This window comes from Microchirus variegatus (assembly GCF_963457635.1).
Source record: "Microchirus variegatus genome assembly, chromosome: 10".
Lineage (NCBI taxonomy): Eukaryota > Metazoa > Chordata > Actinopteri > Pleuronectiformes > Soleidae > Microchirus > Microchirus variegatus.
Window position 1 is genome coordinate 19,632,193 of NC_139811.1, and position 17,257 is coordinate 19,649,449.

Genomic DNA, 17,257 nt, shown 5'->3' on the forward strand with positions numbered 1-17,257 from the left:
AAGAGAGCGCCTCGTATTTGGCTCCACTGCCGAGCGTCAGACGCAACAGAGCGCACGGCCACAGCTGCATTCCAATGACACGTAAGACAAACTGGAAGAACAGTGGATATGTTTTTTAATTAAAGGGATAATAACTGTGCCTTACAAGCAAAGAAAAGTCGTGTTTTTATTATTTTATTCCTTCGATTTTGTGCGCGCTAAGGTGGCCATGGCACATTTTACGCACTGCAGATAACCAGCGTTTTGGAGCAAAAACGAACAAGAGAAAATATGGACTGAAAAGCCAGTAAGTTTGCATTTACTTCAGGAGAGAGAGCTCAAATGGCGGCACTTCGGAGAAAATTTGGCGAAGACTACCAGGTAGTCAACACAAATCGGGCGAGCACGTTCTCTGCTCCGGTCAAGAAGAAGCGCCAGCGCTTTGTTGACAAGAACGGTCGCTGCAACGTGCAACACGGGAACCTCGGCGGAGAGACGAGCAGGTACTTGTCTGACCTCTTCACCACTTTGGTGGACTTGAAGTGGCGATGGAACCTGCTCATCTTCATCCTGACCTACACCATCGCCTGGCTCGTCATGGCATCTATGTGGTGGGTCATCGCCTACATCAGGGGAGACTTAAACCACGGCCACGACTCGTCCTACACCCCCTGCGTGGCCAATGTTTACAACTTCCCCTCAGCTTTTCTGTTCTTCATCGAGACCGAGGCCACCATCGGCTACGGCTACCGGTACATCACAGAGAAGTGCCCCGAGGGCATCATCCTCTTCCTGTTCCAGTCGCTGCTCGGCTCCATCGTGGACGCTTTCCTCATCGGCTGCATGTTCATCAAAATGTCTCAACCCAAGAAACGCGCGGAGACGCTCATGTTCAGCCAGGACGCGGTGATTTCTCAGCGAGACGGGAAACTGTGCCTCATGTTCCGCGTGGGGAACCTGAGGAACAGCCACATGGTGTCCGCGCAGATCAGGTGCAAACTCATCAAGGTAAGATCACTGTACTCTGATGATAATAATTACACCCTGAAAACTGACTAAAGTTAATCACACTTTTTAATTATTGCATCAAATCTTAAAATAAGAGTATAAAACAAAGCTGGAAAACCTTTTTTTTTTTTTTTTTAATTGTAGTCAAAGCTTGAGTAAAGTCAACCTTTTAATTATTTTACACAGTGACTTACCTCTTGACTGACAGTTTACATCTCCTACAATTCTTTTCAACTTCCCACTCATCTCAACCCACGTGGAAAAGGTAACTGGAAAACAGTTGAAATGAAAGTGTAACTTTAAGCAGCTCCCACTCTATATGCTTTGTGAATGTGAAACAGAAACAGGCTTAAGGCTGTATTACCATAATCCTCCAGCTGCAGGATGGTGAGGCTGGTGTTGGTGGTGAAGTGGCAGCCAGGTGCAGCCCAAACCTCTGAGATAACAGAACAAAGGCAGAGGTTTGGTTCTTTGTGGGGAAGCGCTGCAGCGAAGGTAGCTGACACTCACGTGTCCCAGATCAGCTCTCTCCTCTTCAGAAGATGACACCTGAGATGACAGATGTGTGTTTCTGAGAGTGGATGTGACAGGGTGAGATGAAAAGTTAGGCTCAGTGAATCCGTGAGTGGCAGCTTCACACATAAAATCAGTGAAGTCAGTGAAACGGCATCCATGGATGAGAGGAAGGGTATTGGAGACAAAGTTGAGAAAAAAAAAACATTATATATGGGCACTTTATGACAGAATAAGGTTTCTGAAGGCACTCACATAGGGTTTTTATGTCATGCAGTATTTGTTTTTTAGGGCTTAAAACATGAAAAACACACACTCGTGAATTTTTTGCTCATGCAAAAACTTCATTCTGAGCATAAAGAGTCCATTTCCCACCTCCAAGAATATCAGCAGAGCTCCTTCCAACTCTCACTTCTCCATTTAATTTGTCTTTACCAGAACATATAATGTGCAAGAATGTTTTAATGTGGGTGCATCATGACTGGCTGAAATTATATCCACTGGATATAATGGTGTGGGTTCCTCACCCACTGTGCCGCACTGGAAAAGAACCTCAGCAGATTTGTGTGTGGGCCAATATAGTCAATGAAGCTCACTCTCTGAAAACAAGCAGAAAATGACCACAAATAGTAGCAAGATTGACCGGCTCCTCCTTTAATGATCATAATAGAGATCCTTTCAGCCACATCCGTGTTTAATGTGCAAAATGGGCCATAAAGAAGACAAACAGCATTGGTGAGGTGCTTGGAGCTTGTTTATGTCTGTGTTTTCCTGCACGCAGCCGTATCGAGCACAGCGCTGGTCAGCTTAATGATGCATGCAGGCAGAGGAGGACCGAGCTGTTCCACAGTTGTAGCCCAGTAGGCATAAAATCACACACGCGGACTTCCCAGAGTCTCTCCTGTAAAGCTGAGCATCATCTCCCACTATCTGTTACACACTGTGAAATTGCAGTGGTTGACCAAACCAGAACAGGATACTTAAAAAAAAAGAAAAAAAGTCACAAAATAGTAAAAAAAAATTACCTGTGTCCTTTTGGACGCCAAAGAAATACAATCAATATGAAGTCGAAGACCTCTGTGTGAAACCCTGCTCCCAGTGGACTACAATAAACACAGCTTCCACTGTGTGCTGCTTAGTATTTATATATTTATTTATTTTTGCTTCAGGGTTTTCTGCTCTAACCTTATTCTTTCGCTTCAAAGATTCTCTCACCGGAGCAGAATATTTGCGGCAGCATTGCCAGAACACAGCACACACACACACAAACCAACAGTGACTCACAGGTTTTGAACAAACGCACTTTAGTCTTAGTTTAACTTATACTTTAATATAGTGTCTTTAATGAACCCTAAAAAAAGTTGCAATATTTTTGGACTGTCCGTGCAGTTCCTGTGTAGAGATGTTGGTGGTGCTGTTGAACTGTACGGTCTCACAAAGTCATGCCTCGTGTGAAACAATCAGACTTGACTGGAATCATTTCATCTCGCACTGATGCAGCGAGTGAGTGGAGAGTAAGAGAGAGAAAGAGTTGTGGAGAAAGATTTCTGTGATGACTTTTTCAACAAGCTGCATCACAGACTGTGCACGCTGTGTTTGAGGGAAGACTGGTTTAGTCAATAACCTAAGATCTGTGTTTATGTGTGTACAAATGTTCACACATAAACTACTGTAGGCTGTAGCCACTGAAGCTTGCAGGTGTGTAATTCAAAATACACTTATCCTGTTTCCACTAAATTGGCTAAAGTAGCTCATTTAGTGAGTGAACTGCTTCCATGCGACGCTTTTCTCATTTATAAGAGGTTGGAGTAGAAAACAGCTTTGGATCGGTTGTCAAGAAACATCTACATAAAGTTATTTCCGCATTTGAATCGCGCTGAGTGACTCCAGAATGATTCTCAATCACAGTCAACGATGTCTTCTTATAATCCAGCGTTTGTGAGTGTGAAAGTGTTTAGGGACGCTTGACTCACGTCACCTGTTTTCCTGCTGCAAAGACTGAAAGATGTAGCCACTTTCTGTAGAATGAAAAAGAGTGCACACATTTTTAAACTTAGGCCCAGTGTTTCCATCATATTTTACACCAGAAGTGAACACACACAATCCGGACACACAAGCATTTGGGCAGCACTTTTCTGCTCCTCTTTTCTGCTCCTCTGCAACTCAGTGACAGTGGGTTGGCGTCAAAGTGACAGAACTAGTGTCAAACGTTACTCTCTATAATGGAAATGTCAAAATCCAATTGTTTTTTTGGGGGGTGTTATTGGGGTGAATTACACAAGTAGAAAGCATGATGAAGTAGAAAAGCACCCAGAGAGCGCAGACCTCAGCCAAGGCAGCTCAGCCCCCCCACAAAATAGCGATAAAAATAGTGATAGTGTCTACGGATCACGTCGTTATTTGCTGAAAATGTCATCCAAATCCGTTGGCGACTTTTAGAGTTATGTTGCTAACAGACAGACAGACAAACAAACAAACTAGAAAAGCACTCGGGGAGCGCAGACCGACAAGGCAGCTCAGTGCCTACAAAATACACCCTGCCGGCGCACCTGAGTCAGACAGCAAGTGTTGTAACCAGTGATAACGTCTACGGATCACGCCTAAATCACTTGATCCAGGTCCCATTGCGGACATGGGAACTATCAGACAGACAGACAAACAAACTCCAGCGATAACATAACCTCCTTGGCAGATGTAACGCACCCCCGGCGAAAACATACAGTATACCTCCTGGCGGAGGTCAAATATTGTGTTTAAAATCATATGACATCATGTGCTGACTCAATATAAGAGGACGAGACAAGATAAAACGGTCTTAAAAGGATCCCAGACGTGTCTCGAGAACAGGATGGAGACATTATGTCATTCAGCATAAGCTCATCATTAGATAATGTTCGAGCTGGGACAAATTAAATAAAACACTGATGATTCTCTGTGGGCTTGACTGTGCCGAGTCCATCTGTAGATGCAAGGAGCTTTGAGACATGAACTCCACACATTACAATGTCTGGAATATTGGGTCAGCCGCTCACATCGGACACGCAGCGGTAGATTGTCTGGGAATGAAGCGTTCACAAGAGTTGGCGTTGTATACAAATGGGTCGAGACTCTAGAGGCGTTAAACGGTCATCAAAAAACAAACTGGTCACTTCACTCTTGTAGCAGGGGATGATGCAAACACAAAACCTCTCTTAGTCCAGTGTGGTGTGAGATAAATTTGCTATAAACAAACCCACTGACCTTGGGTTCGTCTTGGGCCTCGGGGGTCATCTGCACATGCCCAGATTACAGAATTGCCGTCTTTCTCTCTCTGTGTCTGGTGATGCCAAAGAAGTGTTTGTGCTTGTATTTGTTACACCCACACAAGTGACTCCGGTTCCAAGTCAGAAACAATGATAAACTGAAGTGACGTTTGCCGAATGCCGTCATGCAGAGAGCCCACCATAAGCAGTTAAAGAGCAGCGTCCATGACAGTCTGGCTGAGCATCCTGGTGGAACATCTTAGCAGGAAATGTGACTCTGGTATTACTGGGAGGCAGAAGAAGTGTATTCAAAGTAATGGCAAATGGTGACAGAGCTGGAGGCAGGCTCATCACAAGAAGACAAAGATATAAATAAATGTTTTTTTTATATATAATTACGAGGAAGCTTCCCACTGTAGATATACTGTGATATATTGTATACCATGAAAGCTGTTTATGTCTGGATGACAGGCTGAAAAACAGTAGCTACGTCTAGAATTGATTGAATTTTGAGAATAGAGATAGAATTATACTATTATGTCGTAAATGTCTGGAGGAAAGACTACTATCATCGATTGCCAAGCCTCAGAGCCAGAGCAACACATGATCCTTTCTTTTTTGTATCTTAAATAATTCTACTAAGTCTACTCAGGTGCATAGTTGGGTTATTTTTTTTTCTTTAAAAATTCAACACGGCTTGGTTTATTTATTTTTTTTCCTTCCGGTAAATTTAAAGGAAATGCTGTGTTGTTTATACAGTGATGGAATGGGAACATATGCAAATACACACAACACAAAAAGAAGAAAACATTTTCATCCATCCATCCATTCATAATTCTACTGTTCTATCCTCCTCAGGAGGGGTCACAGGGGTTGCTGGTGCAGATCCCCAGTCCATCACAGGGACACATAGAGACAAACAACCATCCACTCTCATACTCACACTTATGGTTATGTTTAGAGCAGGGGTGTCAAACCTCATTGTTCTTCAGGGCCCACATACAGCACAACTTGATCTCAAGTGGGCCGGACCAGTAAAATAATAGCATAATAATCCATGAACAACAAGAGTTCTGAATTAAAATGTTTATTTATGGAGAAATATAAGTGCAATTTCAACAATATTATGCCTAAATGTACCATTTACACATCACACTGGATCTATAAAGGCACAAGCATTTAGTCACAGGTATCTGGAAGTGAAAAATATTGTATTTGACATTTTCATTCTAACAAATTAATCCTGTGGGCCAGATTGGACCCTCTGGCGGGCTAGTTCTGGTCCCCGGGGCCGTACGTTCGACACCCCTGATTTAGAGTGTCCATTTACCTAACCTTTTGGACCATGTGAGGAAACCAGAGAACCCAGAGAATACTCATGCACATGTACACGGCGAGTAGACAACACCTTTACTTTGAAATGTTGACAACAACTATCACCAACATACTACTACTATTTCAATCCTGCTTTTCCTTTGCCAACCAGTTCATTTTTATATATATTTTATATTGCATTTACGCCTCCACAGTGACCTAACAGTGTAATTTGACAGTGTAAAATGTTGAGCATAAGTCTAACAAACAAGACAAACTCTGGCAGCTGTTCCACTACTGACAAACACCACTGAGAACACGGCAGCCCAGCACCCAAAGATATTATCCTCATAATATGACTCAGCAGACCATGACCATCATTTACTACACGGAGTAAAGATTGAGATTGTTGTTTTGTTTACTTCACCTGGCCTTTAAAAGTTAAATATTTGACCAACACTGTTAGTTATGTTCAAAAATGCTTCGCCGAAAGTAATCTATGACTTTGCAGAAAGGTCCACGATCAACATAATCAACAAAAATGTGTTTTTTCCTCCATCTCTACAATTTATTTGCCTTCACCTTTGTCAGTTTTGTGAGTGGGAACTATTAACTGTAATATGTCACACCAAATAGGTATGGGTATAGTTCTCCCTGAGGCAGGTGTGCCATTAGTGCACGTACACTCTGTTCATTTTTAATGTGCTTTCTCACGTCTTTCATTCGCTGTTGTGAAAAGTGTCAAAAGGACCAAGACACGGCAACAAACACAGCGTCCACACTGAGTCTTGAGTGTGTTTCTTTTGTGTGCCAGTCTTTTAATGTTGCACTTTCACATCCCAAATCAGAAGTGCTGTGCAGAGCAGATAAATGTTAGAGTGGAACAGAAAACATTTTTGATCATAGACAGTCTGCAGCCTTGAGCTGTGAGGAAGAAAGAAGATGGAAAGTATGAAGAGACCTTTGGAAGAAAACTTGTATAGCCTCGTTCACATCAACTCATTCAAGAGTTAATTGTGTTCAAGCATTTTAAAAAATCCCCGTGGGAACAACAGTGACAAATTGACGTTGACGTATCAAGGTTTAGTTGACATTAAACTCAGTGAGTTATAAAAATGCCACTAGCAGCTGGGTTTAATGAGTACCTCAGTCTCTTTTTTTACTGCATTTGTGAATGAAATGTGACCAAATTTTATGCTTGTTTGACAACAGAAAGTTTGCTTCATTAAAACACCGTGGTGGGAATCACAGGGTAATTCACGACATAGAGAACAAAATGCATAAGTCTATGTAGTGAACGTGGTTGAAGCATCTCTTAATGTAGCTTTCTCCACCATTATCCCGATGTAAACTTCCTCTTCTTCGGCCAGGTAACTTCAGCCAAAGTTTCCCACATTTATTTGAGCAGCGCGACGACAAGGAGACATGAAGCAGTGACACCCAGTGAGTTAAACTGGCAGAGACTGCTTACTTTAGAGCGCCTTAATTTGCCCTGGCATATCAATTATCCTATTGCATGAGGAAGGATGACGATATGTCACCAAATCAATATTTTTGACCAACCCCTAATGAAAACACAGAGTGGAACAAGAGAATGTGCTGCAAGCAGGAAGACATGGTGGACATTTACCTACATTCCAGCTGTTGACCATGGTTTTCTGACTCAAAAGAACAAGGGCAGATGTTAACATAATTCCATTTTTAAACTCCAAGCCCACTGCTGCATTTTTCATTTCCAGGAACTTTTCTTACCACGGCAGCAGGTCGCTTGATTGTGTTTGTTTACCAAATCACGTTTCTTTTTAATAATTAAGAAAAAAAAACAAAAAAAAAAACGATTACAAGACATGTGGAGGGGGGTTGCAATGGAGCTTCACTGGGATGGTGTGTGTGTTTTTTGTTTTTTGATGATTTCACAGTGGCGACTGTCGCTCAAGCGTGTTTTAATACTGGACGACTGGGAAATCTGGCTAAATATTGTGTCGTGAACGATAATTGACTTACAATTCATATCACAATATAATAGTCGCCAATAGCAACATAAAGAAACAAACTATCAATATTGCAAACGCACTTTAGGACATAATTGCTGTATTATTTGATCAATTGTTTTACCTCAGATGTGCAGAGGCGCAGCTTGTGAACAGGCAAGGCAGGCAACTGCTTGGGGCCCCCGAGCTGATAGGGGGCCCCCGACACTCGGAGACTGAAGGCTGTTTTTACTGAAATGTGCAGTGACCAGGCGTCTCTCCGTCCCCCTTAAAAAACAATGGGCGATTTGCAATGACATCTCAGTAGGAAACCTCCCTAAAGGGGCCCCACCTCCCTTTAACCTGTGTGAAGTTATCGTTCTGCAAGTTGGAAAATGAAGAGGATTATTTACAGTGTAATGCATTTCTTTTTTACTCAGTTTATGTGTTTTTTTCACTTATTTACAGTATTTTATTGTTCTATATATTTATATTGTTTTACAATGTGGGTTCTTTACAGTGTAATGCATTTTCTTACTAAGTGTATATAGTTTTTTAAAAGCTATTTACAGTATTTTATTGTTCTTTACATTTATATTTTCACATACTTTTTAATTACAAGGTTTTTCCATGTTATTTCATTCATTTCGAAAAAAAAAATATATATTTTCAGATGGTGTCAGATTATTTATAACATCATGGTGATGAACACTGGTTGGAAGGGCCCCCTGAGAATTTTTGCTTAGGGCCCCTACAGACTCTAGAATCACCTCTGCAGGTGTGTCCAAGGTGTACCCCTGCCTTTCACCCGTCAGCTGGGATTGGCTCCAGCCCCCCTCGGCCCTCATGTGGAGGATAAAACGGTATATAATAGATGGTATGATGATAGATGTTTCTATACAAACGTTTATCTTAAATCTATGACATATTTCCTGACAGTTATCAGCTGATATGAAAATGTTGTTATTGTGATAATGTTTTTGGACAAAACGCCCAGCTGTGGTGGAGTTTGAATGAATCATCAAACATCATTCAATCCAGTGTGGAAAGTCCTCACAAGTACACAACGACTTTTGTCTAATTTGTGTTTGTCACCAGTTCATTTTATTATCAGTTTGATTTAAACAATTCATGTCACTCACTGGAGGTTGGCTTGGGTGAAATGTTAGATTCTCCCAACCTTTCTGAACATAAGAGGAAGGCGGACAGTGTTAAGCAGCGTGAAAGCACCAAGATGCAGCCGACTTGTCAGTGGACACCGTCCTTTCAAGCCACTGATTGATGAAGGCCTGGCGGAGCATAGAGGGGGAGTAGAGTGGGAAGATCAGTTCACATTAGGTCTGTTGAAGTGAATTAGTCACCTGTCTTCATCCATGAGCATCATTCAAACCACAGAAACATGCCTAGTGTGCGCATGAAACAAAACCACGTTGCCTTTTTAATGATAATGAGGTGCTGACATTGTGACTGTGCTTGGTGAGCTTTGTATTACGTCCTCATCCAGTCGTTCTGCTGTAACATCTCACCACAGGAATCAGTGAGAATGAATAATGGATTTGTCAGTGCTCGGGGAGTAAAGTCTGTTTGTTTGCTGGTGCAGAATGTTAGATTTACAGGAAAGACCGCAGACAAGCTCAGTTATCTGTGGATCTTTGTGCAAGAAGAAGCGTAGGAGAGTGCCAACAGGGCCCATGTAAGGAGCTTTGCCTGTCAATGTTTGCATACAGTCATCCATCGTTTTAATCTTAAGTGACAAAGGCAGGAAGAGAAAAGAGGAATTTCCCTAAGCAAGTATGACATAACCCACGTGGAAGAGCGATGGCGAACAGCATTCAGTAAGCAGGCGAGAAATAAACGATGCCCCCTCCCGTCACGAAAGTCATTCTCATCGGTATTCACAGGAGATGATAATAATAGCATGCAATGTTTTCTGGCAATGCAAAAAAAGCCTGTTTACTTACACTTCATTCTCCGTGTGTGTCTTTGAGGGGTAAACTAGCAAACAATGTCACCGAGAGGTCGGGATGAAATTAGGCTCCGACTGTCAGCTGCTGAACAGAAGTGAGCCAGACGAGAGATTAAAGTAAATTCACTGAAACCCAATTTATTTTGAATGAAATACATTTTTTAAAGGAACATCCAGTAGTGATCCACTGTAAATATTGCATATTTTGCACTGATCATGACTTTATTGTCAGAACTTGTCCCCTAAGAACCACAGACATAATTACATTATAAGACGAGCAGAAGTTGGTGTTTAAGGCTCCTTAAAATTTCAAGATTGACCGGTGTTCAAAGGTGTTTTTCAGTCTAACTTTATTAAACTGTGGAAACCCTGAACCTCCAGCCGGATGGTAAAAGTCTGTAATCATGGTTCAGGACATGGTTCAGGTCAGAGGTGATGTTCATAGCCAGTCACAACATGTAATTATGGTAGGATGATTCATAAAGTCTTTAAACTGGTTGACCTATTATCTTTGAGCAGATTTTCATTTGATGAAGCAGTTTTGATTTCACTGTAACGGGCCGACTTTTGTAGCATGTGGTATTACAACGATGCAGACGCATAAAACAAAACAACTTGTTTACTTGCCAGCAAAAGAGCGAAGGTGTTCTTTGGATGATGAGCGTTTGCTTGGAAAATAAAGGTTTTGCATTTTTTTTTGCACACAGTGGGCACCAAGTGCATTTTTTCTTCTTCTGAAAAGATTCTTGTTGCAAGAATGACGCACACACAATAAAGGTGGACACAGAAGTTCGTTAGAACACAGTGAATGTGCCACGTGAAAACAGAGAGGCAGAGAGAGTGGAGTTCAGAGAACAGCCGACTGCAAATGACGCCAGAAATAATTAACCACATGATGCATTTGTCTATATGTGTCTTTAATTTATCTTCTTTAATAACTTAATATGACGCCGTCTCTGTGATGAAAACGTTTAGGAATAATGTGTTGTTATTCTTTAGTTTACAAAAAGAACACAAGATCCAGAAATAGACGAAGGGATACAACAGAGGAGCAGCTACAGTGAGTGATTGAGTGATTGACACATCCCAATTATTGACTGGGGCTAAAATGATGTAGACAAAGATAAAAGGGAATAAAAATGTAGAAGATGCCATTATAGATTATAAGAGAGAGTCAACATTGTACTTTCGAACATGCTAATTTAAGGAAGAAAAAAAAGGTTCCCATTAAAATAGAACTCAAATGTGATCATTTGTAAAGATAATCTTAATCTGATAACATATAAATTACAAACATGGCCATTTTCAAAGCAAATTACTCTATTTCACATGACTAGTATTCTATTTAAGGTGTTAAATGCCTTTTTTCTGGAGGAAGAATGAATGTATGTGACAAAAACAGGCTGCTAAGAGAAGGCAGGGGAAGAGTGGACAGATTGATTAGTCAGACTAAGACAGCAAAGGAGAAAATACATGCAAGACCTTGTTGCTGTGCTCCAACATCATCTGGGCAATTAAATGCTTCCGCACCAGTTAACACTGTGTGGGCAAGTCCTGTCCAAACACGGCTGCTGTCTCATGCGTCTAATAAATGAAAACAGATTTTTTTTTTTTTATTCTTCTCTCTTCTCCCATTAATCACTAAGGACAGGAACTTAATACTCTAACTTCTAACCTAACTTCACTGCAAAGAGTCAAAGTAGTAAAGGTTGCATCACTACTAATAATCTACAGGTGTCGTATATAGATTTTAGAATAGATTTTCAGCAGGATTATGCACTTATAGGATTTTTAGGACAGAAATAAAAAACAATGAAGTTAAACAATGAATAAATTCTGTAGAATCGAGAACTGCAGATCTGAAAACAAAATCTCTGCAGGTATGAGCAACACTTCACCTAAAGCCTTCATGTTGTTAGCAGTGACGTTAGCAGTAAAATATCTATCACAGTCACTTTAACTATGAGATTTTAATAGAGGGTTATAACTGGAGACGAGGACAAACAACATGTATTTCTTTCTGTCTTTTCCCTGTCCTCATCTTTCTCTCTGGTTTGTCGTTTGTCTTTCAGTCTCGTCAGACACCCGAGGGCGAGTTCCTGCCTCTGGACCAGTGCGAGTTGGATGTCGGTTTTGGGACCGGTGCTGACCAGCTCTTCCTCGTGTCCCCTCTCACCATCTGCCATGAAATCAACCCCAAGAGCCCATTTTTTGACCTTTCCCAGCGCTCTCTTATGAACGAACAGTTTGAGATTGTGGTTATCCTTGAGGGCATCGTGGAGACGACTGGTGAGGGCACTTTTCTCGCCTCAGCTCTTTGTGTCTCGTCCACTTCCATCCCAATGTTGCTGCCTCTTTTCTTCCCACTCCCAATCTAAATGTAAATTCCTACGTATCAACCCGTATAACATTCCTTTCTAACAGATACTGGTTATCGAGACAGTGAGATCTCATTTCCCCTCCTTCTCAGTTCTGTATATGCAAAAAAAGTGAGAATGAGAAAAAGACGTTAGAATGACGCGCTGATTGAATTATGAGGGATATTTTATTACTGGAGAATCAGTTTATACCCACTCTATGCATAATAAAAGCCTGTGGTCGTGGATGCGCGTGTCACTTTGATAGATGAGTTGGTGTTGTTGTAAAAGTTACACTCCATTTTTCAAACTGCTGAGAGCAGAGGTAATTCTGAGCCTGTGAGAGACTGGTATATATAATATATATATATGTACAGCCACCACTGTAAACTACAGGAGTGCTCTCAGTCACAACAAAGCCCCCTCTGTTGCATATTTAACAAAAAATAATTTTCCAATACAAAGAAATCCTTATTTTCTTTTCAACTCTACTTCCATCTATCCACCCCCCCCCCCCCCCCCATCACAGTCACTTTGCCACATCTGCAGAAGAAACCACGGAGCTGAATAGGCTTAGAGCAGAGGGTAGGGATCAGCAGGGACGTGCAGAGGCAGGCGGGCGACGAGGTCTGTGCTCTGTTGATAATGCCATTAAATCAGGGTACAGCCAGGAGTTTAGAGCCGCGGTGCTGTGGCACTCGGAGCTGAGGGCTGGAGGAGGGAAGCTGTGGCAGTGTCACCTTCAATTGGCCACAATATGCCGTCATACTCACACTAACACGCATCCCATTAACTGCTGACACAGCTGTTCAGTGCCTTCCCATTATGCCTCAACCAGATCGGAAAGATTACCACTCAGCCACTACTTGTCAGTTGTAGGTCACAGAGGCAGTGTTGTTTTTTTATGTTTCAGAGAAAATCTTAGCATGGAAATAAATCTGTTGTTAACATTTGAGGTCGGCTGATCACCCCGAGGAGTACTGTCACTTTTTAACAGCAAAGAATGGATTCATCTATGACATCTATCTTATTCTTCATCTTCTTTATCCTCCACATGAGGGTTGCAGGGGGCGCTGACAGGGTGAAAGGTGGGGGTACACCCTGGACAAGTTGCCAGTCCATCACAGGGCTAATTAGAGACAAACAACAATCCAATCTCACAATTTGCCTCTTCCCAAAGTCTGCATGTTTTTGGACTGTGGCAGGAAAATGGAGAACCCACAAAAAAAAAACATGCATACACAGGGAGAACTTACTCAAACTCAATTCAGAAAGGTCCTTGTTCCAACCGGGTCGCAAACCTGGGTGTTCTTGCCGCAAAGGCAAGAGTGCTAACCACTACACTGACCATGTAGCCCACATCTATCTCAGTCATCGAGAAATCAAGGGTCATCTGTTGTGATTGAGACAATCTTCAGAGATGGTTCTACTCAGAGATCGAGAGAAAGTCAAGAGACACTGAATCTTACGGAGCCCCGAAGCAACATGAGAAAAAAAATTTCAAAATTCAAAATTTTTTTAAATAATTTTTTTGAAACTCGAGACTTCCAAAAAAAATTCAAATTTTTTTTTTTTTTTTCTCATGTCACTTCGGGGGCTCCGTAGAATCTCAATGCCCAGGAAACATCAGCACACTTTCACCCATATGCCGATAACACCCACGTCTATGCATTCATTTATGCTCTAATTTAGATTATTCTGTACTAACTATGGTCGGATGTAAAGTCTAAGAGTAAAGCCAGAGCATCGTACTACAGCCAGTGATTTTTTTTTTTTTTTACTTAAAGTCTCCTTCTTCAGGGATAACTTGCATGCTGTCTGCCAAGTGCTCACATAGCTGTGCTGCTGAGGGTTTAAAATCTTTATCCAAGACCCACCAAACATTAAGCAGCTCAATGAATGCCCACATGATGAAATGAAACTGGCTTGCATGTCAAGATCCAGTGGTATTACTGCTGTGTTCCATGTATTACAGTCAGCAGAAATACAGTCATTCTGCTGGTAACTAGGATAAGAGAATACAAGTGTAACATTAATGCTGTACACATCCTCATGATTAAAGCCTCTGGGTTAATTAAGAAATATTATGACCTTTGTTTGGACATAGGACTGCTGAAGGTTTTCCATGGATGAAGATGAGTAGTGAGGCTGGAATAGCATCAGGCTATGACATAACACCGTGCATATCATCCCCCAGAGAAAGAGAACCAGACTCCTACATTAAAGCCAACATGCCTCTGTGTTTAACAGAAAAGCTGAGGCCGAAGCAAAAGCCACTGGATCAGAAAAAATACGGACTAAGTGCTTATCGATTGCAAAGGAGCGAGTATTTGAATGTCAAGAAAATATTGTTTACTAGAGGTCAAATGGGGAAAAAGTGAATTTAGCTAAATGTATTTATACTGTGTACACTGCCTTTGCTTGGGTCGCAACTAATGATTATTTCATTATTTATTAATGTGGGATCATTTTCTCAATTCATTTAATAAAATGTCAGACAATGTCGTAAAAAAGATTACCGTTTCCTAAACTTTAAAATGTCAAGTTCCTCCGATGTCCTGTTTTATCCACAAACAAAATATATTCTGTTTATTGAGGAGCAAAATTTAGGAAGCTGAAATCAGAGAATTTATAATAAAATACACGTATAGACAACCACCAAAGAGCAAGCTATCAGCGCACTCATAGATACAAGGTATTGATGTGGTCAGACAATTACGGCCAATTATCACAACCAACACAAGAGACACTGATAACAAGCAGCACTTGCCTTCCAACTATAATAGCAACACAAAATCAATCACCAAATCATAGAAGCTTGACCAACAATGCTCTGAAATGTTACTTTTTAGAGAAGTATTGTGTTCAAAAGTCTTTTAAATCGGATTTTTAAGCATATCCAGATATATGTATTATATATATATATATGTTCAACCACGTATCTAGCTTTTTGGACAGGTACTGTATAAAAACAATTTTTTTCCAAAATCTGATTCAAACCACATGTGGAGGTGTTTTCAAGTGTATTTTTGACAATGACGGAACACATCGCTTCAGCAGAATTCACCTAAAGGGTTAGGAAGTCAAACACCCAATACAACATTTAGCGTCCATTTTTGACACCATATTGTTTTTATATGCAATCCCAGGGTTCTGCGTCCCTCGCAGCGTGACTCGAATGAAAACAACAGTGATGTAGATCTGGAGAGACGGAACGTTAAACGATCATCACAGTGGAAGACAATAGTTTAACAATTAGAAGGAAATTTGCGCCGCGATTTCTGTCGTCCATTGTGTTTATTTTGTTTAGACTAGTTGTAGACAATATCAATATGGAAACACGCAGATCGCATCTGATCACTTGCAATATATAATGTGAACTGTTAGTCAGGAAGATCCGATTCTGAACATATATGTTTACAAATCTGATTTGGGCTCCAGTCTAAAGCCAAATTGGCACAGAACAGAAAGGCAAAGATAAGTGGAGGAAAACATATTTCTGCTTGCCACAATTTAAAGGAGGAAATACCTATAATAACAGTTATGAAAAGTACTAACTCGTCACTCTTTTGTAGGTATGACTTGTCAGGCACGGACATCATATACAGAGGATGAGGTTTTATGGGGCCATCGCTTCCTGCCGGTGATGTCCCTTGAGGAGGGATTCTTCAGGGTAGACTACTCTCAGTTCCACAGCACCTTTGAGGTGCCAACGCCACCATACAGTGTCAAGGAACATGAGGAAAAGAATTCACTGCCTTCGCCAATGTCCACCCCCATTCCTGCAATCACTGAAAGCCACGGTGCGCGGCGTGACCGGGTGTTTTCTGTAGATTGCATCAACAGTGCAGACGAAAGGGCGGGGATTGGAGGGCGACTGCCCAGCAAGCTGCAGAGGATGAGTTCTTCTGGGAAGGAAGATCTGCAGAGGAAGGTGCTTCTGCTCAGTTCTCAGCACTCTGAGAAGGCCTGCAGCACAGGAGACTTGCCCCTGAAGCTGCAGCGTCTCAGCTCCTCCTCACCAGTACCCGAGGCAGAAAATCGGCTGCAACTCAAGTCCCTCAAGGTGGGTTTTGAACCCATGACCCAGTCTACTGGAGATCTGTACCAGCACAGCCTTCAACCCACACTGTCCCCAGCTCCAGTCCTCGCACACAGACCCCAGCTCTCCGGCGGAGGGAGGCCAGAGGACAACCTGCCAGCGAAGCTGCGGAAGATGAACGCTGAGCGCTGAAAACCCAAGCTGACACAGCAGACTTTTGCTGAGAGACGCATGGAACCAGTTTGAGAGATTTACTTTGAGTGCCATTGATGGGGGAAAAAAAACTAATGGTTTTACTGACAATTTATTGATTAGCTTTTTTCTTGAGACACTACCTTTACTGGAATTACTGTGATTTTTGTGTTTCATAGCAGAGGCATTCATGCAGACGTTGTCACACAAGAAAACACAAACTTCATGCTTAACGCAAAACTTAATCATTCTGCCAGAGTTGTGCATGTATACACTAAATTAGTTGTTTAATGTATGCACCACTACACTAAATAGTTAATCTTAGTTTTATTTAAATATAAATTATATTAAGATGAAAATAAATTATGTTTGATCAGTCTCTTTTCTTTGTGTTTTTATTGATGTCATAGCAAATAATCAATACTTGGTTTATGAACTCATTAAAATGGTTTGTGCGGTAACGCTTTCTTTTACAGTCCCCTAATTACCAGGTATTTACCTGGTAAATTCATGGTAACACCAAAGTGTTACTAGGTAATTACCAATGGTAATAAGAAAGTAAATACAGTGAAACTGTTGCCAAAATACTGGGCATTTACCTGGTAACTATATAGTTAATTATAGCGTGTTATTACTGCTGTTAATAAGAAGGTATGTACAGCTAAACTATGGCA

General features: G+C 41.3%; 1 protein-coding gene across 1 annotated transcript; it reads left to right on the forward strand.

Annotated features, from left to right (window-relative positions):
* Positions 1-321: 321 nt before the first annotated feature.
* On the forward strand, positions 322-16,583 carry LOC310932749 (G protein-activated inward rectifier potassium channel 1-like; the record flags this gene model as incomplete). Its single annotated transcript, XM_083896099.1, has 3 exons — positions 322-987; positions 12,065-12,281; positions 15,925-16,583. 3 exons carry the CDS (start codon positions 322-324, stop codon positions 16,581-16,583), a joined length of 1,542 nt encoding a protein of 513 aa, XP_083752225.1.
* Positions 16,584-17,257: the final 674 nt, after the last annotated feature.